Genomic DNA, 11,666 nt, shown 5'->3' on the forward strand with positions numbered 1-11,666 from the left:
AGCTCACAAAGCAAACTAAGTAGACCCAGCCTATGAAAACATCTACTACCAACCTCTTTCTCAGTTAAGTCTCAAAGATGCTACAAGTTCCCTTGGCATGCTGATACAGACAAACATGGCTATTTCTTGGAACACTAAATACAAACAAACACACACAAAGCAGTAGATCAACTTACAAAGCAGAAAACTGTGACAATAAAAACAGATTGTAAAATAATCAACAAGCTGGCTGAACTGCTGCTAAAATAAAGTATGTTTTCAGCAGGAACAGATTGTCATAAAGCCCTCTCTTGGCAGATTGATTAGTCAAGGAGTGGGCAAGAAAGTCCTCCACTTTGATGTTTTCTGCAACCATCGGAGGTCAGGACAAACCAAACAAATTGGGATCTTTCACTGAAAATGCCAGGCACAGCTGCTGGCAAAATGTCAGGAAAAAAACTTTTCTAGAACACAGCCTCATAGTCCAAAAAATCCACAAAAAAACCTATAAAAATTGGGATAGCCTTGTTTACTAGGTTCATATGGGGAAATGCAATCCTTGAAATATTCCAGTTCCAAAGTCCTTTGGTAAAATGTGTGGTCCTTCAGATATTTTTGGAGCACAACATCCATTGTCTCATGCCACTGGGCCATGCTGGTGGTGGGCTGGTGGGAAACCTACATATTCCCTAGCCCTACAAAATATTTGGGAACCTACATATTCCCCAGCCCTGCTTTAGGACTCTACAGGGAACTCTGATCTGCCTTTTGAATCCAGAAACAAGTCAGCAAAGTGTGCCATTGATCTTATGTCCTTGCAGGACCAAATCACAGTTGTAGAGCATTGCTTTACATGGAATACTAAAACCCTATGAATTCTTCCAGATTCCATGGTTTCCATGGTGGCAGCAGTGGTTGATGAGCCATCAGAAGAAGCCTCATGAGCCACCAGCAACAGCCCCCTCCACCCCCTCGGCCACCACCCCCTCTCTACTTTCCTTCCCTCTATGACCGAACAACACAAAACACCCCCCTAACTGACTGCAGCCTCTGGCGAAAGCTTTTTGTGCCATTGCGAGGGAGTGAAGTTGGACCCACTGGCCCTCAGAGACCTCCGCCTGGGCTTGGCATCCTCCCACCAGCCAATGACCGCTGCTGCGCACCTCCTTGGCCACCAGGACTGGCTCCCATCCCATATGAGCCATTGCGCTTCTTCTGTCCTTCTGCCGAGAGCATGCCTCAGTATGGTACTGGAATACATCAGCAGCAACAGCCAGATGGGGAGATCTGTGAGCTTGGCATCCGTCTGAAGGAGCTAGAATTGCTGGCACTCACTGGGGATGGCTCAGATCCACAGCAGTGTGAGTAACCCAATGCATATTCCCTAGTGCTTCATTGTAGAAAATTTAACAAAGCAAAATAACATAGAAAAACAGAATCACAGAATCATAGAGTGGAAAGACCTCAGGGGTCATCTAGTCCAATGCCCTGCCATTGCAGGAATGCACAACAAAAGCATTCCTGCGAGATGGCTATCCAAGCTCTATTTAAGTCATCCACAGAAATTTGAGGCAGCCAGTTCCACTGTTGAGCAGCTCTTACCATCAGAAAGTTCATCCTAATTTTTAGGAGTAATTCTTTGCCTTATACTTTGAATCCGTTGGTTAATGTCGTAGTTTCTTGGGCAACAGAAATCTTCATTCTCTGAAGATGCCAGCCACAGATGCTGGCGAAACGTCAGGAAGAAAAATTTCTAAAACATGGCCACATAGCCCAAAAAACCCACAAAAAACCATGGATGCCGGCCATGAAAGCCTTTGACTTCACAACAGAAAACAAGTTTGCTCCATATTCTATATGACAACAATTCCAATTTAGGGGATAGCACCTTTGAGACAGAGAAAAATACATGTAGTAGCATAAGCTTTTGTAGACACTGGTGTATTTCATCAGATGCCATGGAGTGATGCCTCTGTACACATGTCATGCATCTGATGAAATGGACTGAGGTCCACAAAAGTTTATAATAGAAATTTTTCTCAAGGTCAGAAGTGCTACAGGATTCTATATCTTTTTGTGCTGAAACAAACTGATATGACAGTGTATTTGAATATCCCTTCAAATAAAGGAAAAGGTTATCATATCACCACTCAGTCATCTCTCTCTAAGTTAAACATACCCAACTTTTGCAGATTCCCTAATATCTCTTTGCTTTGTTTAATCTTGTAGCCTAACTATCCATACCAACATCTCTGTTATAGTACCTCAAACTACAGCAGCCAAAGGTCTATCAGACTTCAAGACATCACTAGCCACTCCTGTCTTCCAGGCCTCTTTAGCTTCATTCTCTGAATCTAAACACCTTGAATTTGAAATCTTCCGATACAACCAAGAAACTCCCTCAGAAAATTGCTGAATTTCATTTGGGACAAAATTTTAAATTACAGTTTACTTTTCACAAAAAAGGAACCAGGTTGATGCACAAAAAATCATTAGATGCCAAAAATAAATCCTTCTAAACAAAACATTAAAAGGCCAGAAGTATTTCCCTTAAAAAAAATACCAACAGTTCTATTCCCAATATTATCAAACAACAAACGTGTGATAAAGTGTTTCAAAAATTTCTGTGAAGAAATAACCAATGCTGATTTGCCAACCAAGTTGGCATGTGCTGACAAACTAATCCCAAATTACTGACCAAACCCTTTTAGTAAAGTGGAATGTAACAACACAGATGCAACTTCTGTCCATCTGCTCAGTCCTATCTGTCCTCCTTCAGGCAAGGCAAAGTTTGGATGCATTCCAAAAACAAGGTCAAGGCAGTCCAGGCTCTAGGCTGGCATGACCCAAACAAAAGGGCAAATCCAGCAGCTGAGTCCAAAGGCAAGGCAGAGTCTAATGTGGAGAGTTGGCAAGCACTAACTAGTCAGTGAATGTGTTATGAAAGTTACTTTTGGACTACAGCTGTTTAGAATATGACTTAGTTGTTGTAAGCCCCTTGAGAGGGATGTGTAGTTTCGTTGTTTTATGTTTTTTACCATACCATGTACATTAATGAAGCAATAACAAGGACTTCTTCCCATGCTAGCTAGAGGATTTTAGAAGTTGTTGTCTGAAACAGTAACTCCTCTCAGCTTTTGGTTAGGGAAGATGCATGCAAGAGCTAAAGCTAGCTCTTCTAATAATCCTTTGCCAATAGACTTTTAATCTTGCTCATGAGCCAGCATGGCGTAATGGTTTGAGTGTTGGGCTATAACTCTGGAGTTCAATTCCGGGGTTCCAGGGTTCAATTCCCAGCTTGGTCATGAAACCCACTGGGCAAGTCACATGCTGTTGGCTTCAGGGAAGGATTGGAAACCTCTCTGAACAAATCTTGCCAAGAAAGCCCCATAATAGATTTGCCTTGGGATCACCCTAAGTCAAAAATGCATACAGCAAGAACAATCTTGCCTCTAAAGTGGGCACTATGACACCTGCAAGCCAACTGGGAGCCAAGTGGAAGCTCTATTTCATTCAAGGAGCTCTCCAAGTCTTAAGAGGAAGGTTTAGTTGCTATCTTCCGTGAGGGCACAAAACACCCCTCTTCGTTCCAAAACCCATTGAGACATGGTCCCTTCCATGACTTTTGGTATTAGAAAAGTTATCCATAAATGGATTCCTCTAGCAGGACCATAGCAGTGTCATGCAGTATTCCTAATCCATCATTCTAATGTTGGAGCAAGGACTACAGGAAGGGCAGGGTTCTCATGTACTTTTCTATCTGTGGAAAGGGGAAGACAGTGTTCACCAGTTTCCTTTCCCCATGGGACCTTGCGCCTTACAAAACTCTGGAAGGTTAAAGGGGGGGGGGGGTCAGGAGTAGGGGAAATGGACCAAAATGCCCTCTCTTATTTTGTTATAGAATCCTCTATCAGATCATCCTCCTATCTGTGAAAAGGGGACTTTTCTTTTCTAGTTTCATTTTTTCTGTCTGTTTATGAAGGAAAATATGGGCAAAATCCTCAGACGCTTGCAATTGGTGAAACTATTCCTAGAATGGAGAGAGGATAAGGCTGTGAGGGGGAAATGGCAGACTTAATTCAGAATCAGAAACATAGCTGAAGACACAGAACTTTAAAAAATTTGAAGAGTTAAGCACTCCGCTCCTAGTCCTCTGTGGATGTATCTGTTGGATTTGCTGCCTCCCACATTCTTTTTTTTACAAGTTATTTTCACCAAATTTATGAAGAAATTTTAGAGTGTCTTCCAAAAAAATCAAGTAATAAAATTCTTCCTTTCAAGATGGGACATAAAGTATCATCATGAATCATAGAATCATAGAGTTGGAAGAGACTACAAGGGACATCCAGTCCAACCCCCTGCCAAGAAATCCTAGCCTTAAAAACAAAACTTCCTTTATTTTTCATGTTCAGCACAGGAACTTTCTCTTTCACAGAAGCAGGAACAAAGAGATGAGATGAATGCTTGCATTCTTGCCAAAACCCTTGAGTTGCTTTCTTTGTGCTGCAAAATGTAGAAATGATCAAGGCTACTTTTCCCCAGATTGGGGTAACTTTACCTTGGGTTATAACTCCCAAAATTCCCCAACCAGCAAAATAACAAGCTAAATATTCCAAGCTCTGCCTTTTCCCTAACAGTAATGTCCATAATTTTGTCTCCACAAAAACCAATAACTCGTCCCCACCCCTCAGTCTTATTATGTGATTCTCACAAATGTTGTTCTGTGCCTTCACATTGTTTGCAATTTATGGTTGCCCTAAGGCACACCAATCACAGGCTTTTATTGGCAACATTTGTTTTGAGGGGGTTTACCTTTGTGAATATCTTCTGTGGTTGAGAGAGTGACTTGCCCAAGGTCACTCAGGGGTTTCCATGACTGAGTGGGGATTTGAACCAGTGGCATCATGAGGAGGGTGTGGGGGGTGAGGACTGCACCAGGTGACACCCCACAAGGGGGTGACACCCAGTGGGTGCATTGCTTGTGGTGTCAAACTGCATTATTTCTACAGTGAAGATACATCCTTTAAGTTCATTTCAAAAAACAGCTTCACTTTAAGTAGCTGGGTACAATGTTCCTTCCGCACACACCCCACTCAATACCCATGGTGCTTAACATAGGGAACAGGGTTTAAAATTGGGTATGGTTGATCCTTTGTTTTCTTCCTAGTCTGGAAGAAAAATTTCTCAACAGAGTATCCCCCCCTGCCCACAATTGCTACTGAAGTCCTCTCTTAAGTTTAGCTGCTGTCAGAAATGTTGTTCACCATGTTGTCCCATCAGAAGCCGCCAAGGACCAATATTGTTGTTGAGCTGAGCCTGGAATTTTACATCCTTTTACTAAATTGTTGTACATTGAATTTCATTATTTTCTAGATAAGCTTCTGAAGGCTCTAAAAGATGAGAAGACACAAGATGTAATGACAGGATTGACTCTGAAGAAAAATTCACCTGCATCATGAGAGTTATTTACGTCTGATCTCACATGATTCTATGGACATTGTGTATTGTTTTAATCACTACACAGTTTTCTTCTACTTTGACAAAATGGAAATAGGCAACTTATTCTTCAGTTAATATTTTGTGCATTTGTCCATTATTGTATATTTCAAATATAATCTAATATTTCTAGTTTATAATTTTCAGTATCTGCATTTGTGCTCATAACAATAACACTGTTGTTATGTGGGTCCTGATTTTGGTGATCCTTACACAGAGATTTCATGGCTAGATTTAGTCAGAGGATTGTCATTGCCTTTATCTTAAGAGAATGTGACTTGTGCAGTGGCTTTCCATGTCTAGTAGAGATTCAAATCGTGGTCCCAGAGTCCTAGTCAAGCACACAAACCACTACACTACACTGGCTCCATGACATTAATGCCGATATTTTATTCAAGTTAAAGGTCATGTTTCAAGGCATTAAATGCTTACAATACATTAGATATTTAAAAAGTGAATAGTATACTCGGAAGTATGTATATAGATTGCTTGATGACTGGAAGCTGAATGTATGGAGCCTGAGAGTTTGACAATAATTAAAAATAATGCAACTGCAGAAGTTTTTAAGGGTTGTTTTACATATATATGGGCCACACTAAATATTATGAGGAATACATATTCCCAGTGTTATAGTGGAATTTTCTCAAAGATCGGTGCCTTAGCAATCAGACCTGCAAATTAAGCTTTATCACAAATTAAACCCCACTAAATTCAAGATACATTGGCGAGAAAAATCATATACTATGAAAAACAGGTGCCTTTCATCACTTGGGAGAGCACCTCAGCAGTAAAGCATGTTAAACATATTATCTAGCTTTGCCCTATGTTAGATACATAGAAAATTGTCTTATACCAACTCCAGCCATTGGTCCATAGAGCTCAGTATTGTCAGTGCAAATTTTCTACACAGGGAATCTTCTCCACCCTGTTCCTAATCATTTTGTTTGTCTCTTTCTGCACCTTCTCCAGCTGTAACATCCTTTTTGAGATGGCTAAACAATACTATACAGAATACACCATGCTGATGGGGGTGGGATGGTAATCATTGTTTTGAGTAATAATAATAAAATAATAAAAACTTTATTTATATACCGCTTTTCCAAAGTGATCAAAGTGATCACAACATCAAATATTCATTACAATACAGGGTAAAATACAGTACAAAGTAAAATAGCATCTTAAAAACATCATATCTAATCGTGATCCAGCATCTTGAAGTAACTTCTATGAGGAGGTAGTTTTCTCAGGAAGAGGCAGGAGGTTATGCTAAACAGAAGAGATGTGTTTTGAAAGATTTTTTGAAAACGTCCAAGGTGGAACTAAGGCGAATCTCTTCCGGAAGTTTATTCCAGTAACTTGGAGCAACCGCTGTGAAGGATCTTTGGTGAGTTGATTCAAGTCTCACCTTAGGGTACTCCAATATGTACTTCCCCAAAGTTCTGAGGGTGCGGGGTGGATTGTGTAGGGAGAGGCGTTCCCTCAAGTAACTAGGGCCCAAGCCATTATAGGGCTTTATAGGTAATAAGCAACACTTTGTATTGAGTCCGGAAGCTAATTGGCAGCCAGTGAAGGGATCTTAAAATGGGTGTTATATGGTCTGACTTTAAAGTTCCAGCAACCAATCTGGCTGCAGCATTTGAATTAGTTGAAGCTTCCGAACCTGGTACAAAGGTAGACCCATGTAGAGCGCATTACAGAAATCTAAGCGAGAGGTTATCAGTGCATGTACTACTGTTTCAAGGTCCTTTCGGTCCAGACAGGGACGCAGTTGGCATATCAGCCGAAGCTGGTACCAAGCACTCCTGGCCATCGCAGCTATTTGAGATGATAACTGTAGAGATGAGTCCAGGAGTACTCCCAAACTGCGTACCTCGTCCTTTAGGGGGAGCGTAACGCCGTCCAGGACAGGATGGCAAATTTCCCTGTCTGGACTTGGGGAACCTATGACGAGTACCTGGATTCAACTTGAGTTTGTTTTCCCTCATCCAGCCCATTACTGACTCCAGGCAGGCATCCAGAGGAGAGGTGCCATCCTTAGTCACTGTATCAGTCAGAGACATGGAGAGATAGATCTGGGTGTCATCAGCGTACTGATAACACCGAGCTCCATGGTTCCAGGTGATCTCTCCCAGCAGCTTCATGTAAATGTTAAACAGCATGGGAGACAGAATGGCACCTTGAGGGACACCAGATGTCAGCTCTCTTTTACAAGAACAACAGTCCCCCAGCCTCACCATCTGGAATCTTCTTGAGAGGTAGGACCAGAGCCACTGGAGTGCAGTGCCACCGATACCTAACTCTCTCAGGCGTTCCAGAAGGATACCATGGTCGATGGTATCGAAGGCCGCTGAGATGTCCAAGAGCACCAACAGGGTCACATTTCCCCTGTCGATGCTCAGACCTGATAGTTTAATGTAAAGTAACCATAGTTTAATGTAAATTCTTTCTCTGGATACAATTTTGGAGAGAAAGGCAAGATATACATAAATGTTTGGAGAAAGGTGAGCAATAATAATACCACCTGATAGAGATTAGATTCTCTAGGGATAAGAAATACTTACAGATAGTCCTTGGCAACTGATGAATTTTGAAGAAGTACTGACAGCTCTGGGGGATTTTCTTGATCCATCTCTCTTCAATGGGAACTTTGTTCAGTTACCTTTAATTTCTAAACAGAAGCATACACATTGATGTATATGCATAGAAATAATGATAGAATAGCAGTAAGCCCCTAATATCATCCTGGTACTTCCATATGTGTTTTGCACCAATCCTAGAATCTCTCCACCAGCTCCGACTAAACTATACAAATTGTGCACATGTGCGCTCTGTATGTGCACCTTTAGGAGATCTCCAAATGTGTATTCAGGATACACACAGTTCATGAATGTAAGGAATATACAGATTCTCTAGTGAGCATGTTTCCCTGTATGCATTCACTCTGCATGATCATGAGAAGAGTTCCCTTTGAAATTCATATTTTCAATTGGAAATTAAGTATTGTGTCCTGATTATAAACATTCTAGTTGTAATTTGGTTAAATCTGGGTTCTTTTACCAAGAGGAAGTTATTGTCCATGGGCAAGTGATAGAAGCAACTCAGTGGTGGCACCCCGTCTTTGGAATGCTTTTCCCATGAAATCTTGACTGATGTCAATATTGCTGTAATTTCACTGCCAGGTTAGGACCTTTTTAAATCCCAGGTATTTGAAAGTGTTGTGCCAGTTTGTTTAGGCTCACCATCACACTTTTCCTCCCATATATACTAGATTCAGCTAGTTCAGGGGTAAGTAAAGTGAAGCTCTGGAATTCAAATTGTTTTTACAATCCCTGACACTCTCTCTCTCTCTCTCTCTCTCACACACACACACACACACACACACACACTTCTCCTGGGCCATCATTTTTTTTTAATTTGGCAACCAAAGAAAATGTAAATCACTTCATCTGTAAACCTGAAGGATCAGTGATTCTTAAAACCAGAAGTAGACTTCTGGCCATATCCTGTTTCCTGTTTTGTGAAGGGGTGACTTTTTTTTAGTCTGTGTGCCGCCCCCCTCAGGAGTATCCAGAACTGCCACAATTGCCCACCATTAAACTAGTTCAATGTTCATAAGGCATATTTGCATCCCTTGCATTCTTATCAATATGCATCTTTGTTGGATACATGTTCTAGTGTTATGCTACCCAGTGCCTCTTCATCCTCTCTGTTTTTTAGGGATATTATATATCATTCTTCTATTTTTTTCTGTGTTGGAGGAATAGCAAAAGTACTGCACAATTCTGAATATGGACAAGATTCATAAATTCTATTATTAAAAATTCTGCTTTATCCACTAGATGGCAGTGTGCATCAATACTTCAACATTTGGAAGTTTTTGTTTTTGTTGTGTGCCTTCAAGTCCTTCCAGAGTTATGGCAACCCTAAAGTGAATTTACCGCATGGGGTTTTCCTGGCAAGACTTGTAGAGTCGGGGTTGCCTTTGCCTTGGAAGCTTTACCTTTACAGTAACCAAAAATCTGTTATAATTTCCCCTTCCTCTCCCTAATTTTTGAATCATTTGGCACCAACATTCTATATTGCATGTTGTATCTTCTTCCACTGACAACATAATCTGCCCAGTCACTTTAATCTAGGATTGGGACGTTCTAGGATTAGTTCAACATAGCTTCCATTAGTTCCACAGATCTCCCACTGAAAATGGGAAACACAAGGACCTGAATATTTGAATTAATTCAGATCTGAGCTGAATCGAGTTTTCCAAGTCACAAATCAAGGTTTAAACTTTATTTTGTGAGCACTGCATACACCTATAAGTGAAGTGCAGGAGCTACAGATACATGCTGGTTGGTTCCCTTGTCTCTGTACTGGAAATATGCAAGTGAATCAGCCTTAGAAGATGCCTCTTAGGTGCCCTGAAAACTGTAGAAACTGGGCAAGATCATATATAGGAAATAATACTCTTTCAGGGAGCCTGGATTTGAGTTGTATTTTGCTTTATACATCATAACAAGCACTTTGAATTGTGCCTGGATACAGAGTGGCAGCCAGTGGAGCTGCTGTAATAAGGAAATGTATGCAGTTAACAATCTTGTTGCAGCTCTTTCAGCCAGCTAAGATGAGCAGGTCAGGAGCATCTCAGGTGATGAGATTTCAGAGCCTGACTCTGAGATCTAGTGATTCCTCTTGGTGGTATCATCACAGGGGATGGGCTCTGGTGTTGTCATTATGCATGATACATTAAGCATCAACCCGTGCATATGATTCAAATAATAAACACCACATTGAACAAATGAGCAAATATGTCTTATTTTCCAAGCTCTGCACTGAGTGCACACACACTTTTCCCACTTGTTTTTAATGTAAAACCTTTGCAAGCTCTGTTTAAAAAAAAAAAAAAGCTGGGAGCTGTAGTATAACCAAAGGAATTCATCCATGTTCTGCTTTGAACAGTTTATATAACAGTTCCTTCAAAGATGTCTGTAGGATAGGCAAACACATAGTAATGTGAATGGGTGGCTGAGTGATGATTCCAAGGAAATGCTCTCATCCTGATAGTCTTTCCCCTGGCCCTGAGGATGGTAGAGGAGAGACCTTCAGTCAAAGTATTGGGGCACAATTTATTATTATTATTATTATTATTATTATTATTAAGCTTTATTTATATAGCACTGTAAATTTACACAGCACTGTACATAAAATCTTTAATTAGACGGGTCCCTGCCTTCAGGCTTACACTCTAAGAAGACACGACACAAAAGGAGAAGGGAATGGTTGAGGGGAAGGGGATCAGGTCCAGCATTCACAAGAAAGATAAGGAGAACCTTTAGGATCATGGTGGGGATTAAGGTTCCATGAAACGTCTATTTGGCTCAGAGTGGTGCCATTTTGGGACAGAATAACTGAGTTGAGTGATGAGTTAGAGTACATGTCAGTGGGGGTGAAGCAGAGGCAAAAACAAGCTTTGAAAGTTGGGACCCTGCTTAAACTTTGTGAGCTTTGCTGGGACTTGGCTGGCGGGTTGGAGGTATACTGCTACTCCAGCTTTCTTTTCTTGGACAGGTTGAGAGAAGAGGTTGCAGAAGAAACAATGTTTATGTGTGCAGGAGACTTGAAACTGTCTGGAGAAGGAGGAGGAAAAGGAATATCTGGAGTCAATTCTTTCCCCCAACATGCCATAATCTACCCAGTCCAGTCCAGAGCATGTGGCCTCTGTAAACCTGCTACACACACACACCAGCTGTGCTCTCTTCATCCAAGTGAAGAAGGATTGAGAGTCCTTTGCACTTGGTCACCTTGGGAGCAGCAACTGAGCGGCTGGCTGAGCAGCAACCAAGAAGCCTCTCACCCATGCTGACCTTGTGGCAAAGGCTGGCATGGGCAAGATGCTTCTGACGCTGCTCCTTTTGTATCCGATAACCCTGGAGCAGCAACTGAACAGCTGGCTTTCCCTTTGCTGTAAGGCTGGCACAGGAGAGAGGAAGGATCAGGTCTAGACCATTGTATCCTGCTGTATTAACACACAAGAGGCTGCAGAGGAGGAAGCAGTGGCAAGTTGGGTGCAGCTGAGGTAGATACTGCTAACTGGCATAAAGCAGGGGTAGGGTGAGGAGGGGGCAGCCCCCATCCTCATCATACTAAGGTTAGTGGTTGGGGCACTAGGGTCGTTGCCCAAGAAGAAAGGGGGCAGT

At 41.6% G+C, this 11,666-nt stretch overlaps 1 protein-coding gene across 1 annotated transcript; it reads left to right on the forward strand.

The window, feature by feature from the left end:
• Window positions 1-868: 868 nt before the first annotated feature.
• On the forward strand, window positions 869-5,529 carry LOC149314497 (uncharacterized protein C11orf91 homolog). The gene is made up of 2 exons (XM_089523476.1): window positions 869-1,340; window positions 5,353-5,529. The coding sequence occupies exons 1-2, from the start codon at window positions 920-922 to the stop codon at window positions 5,436-5,438; spliced, it is 507 nt and encodes a 168-aa protein (XP_089379602.1). The 5' UTR covers window positions 869-919; the 3' UTR covers window positions 5,439-5,529.
• Window positions 5,530-11,666: the final 6,137 nt, after the last annotated feature.

This window comes from Sceloporus occidentalis, unplaced genomic scaffold (genome assembly GCF_023333645.1).
Source record: "Sceloporus occidentalis isolate IW3139 unplaced genomic scaffold, rSceOcc1.0.p SCAF_4, whole genome shotgun sequence".
NCBI classification, from domain to species: Eukaryota; Metazoa; Chordata; class Lepidosauria; order Squamata; family Phrynosomatidae; genus Sceloporus; species Sceloporus occidentalis.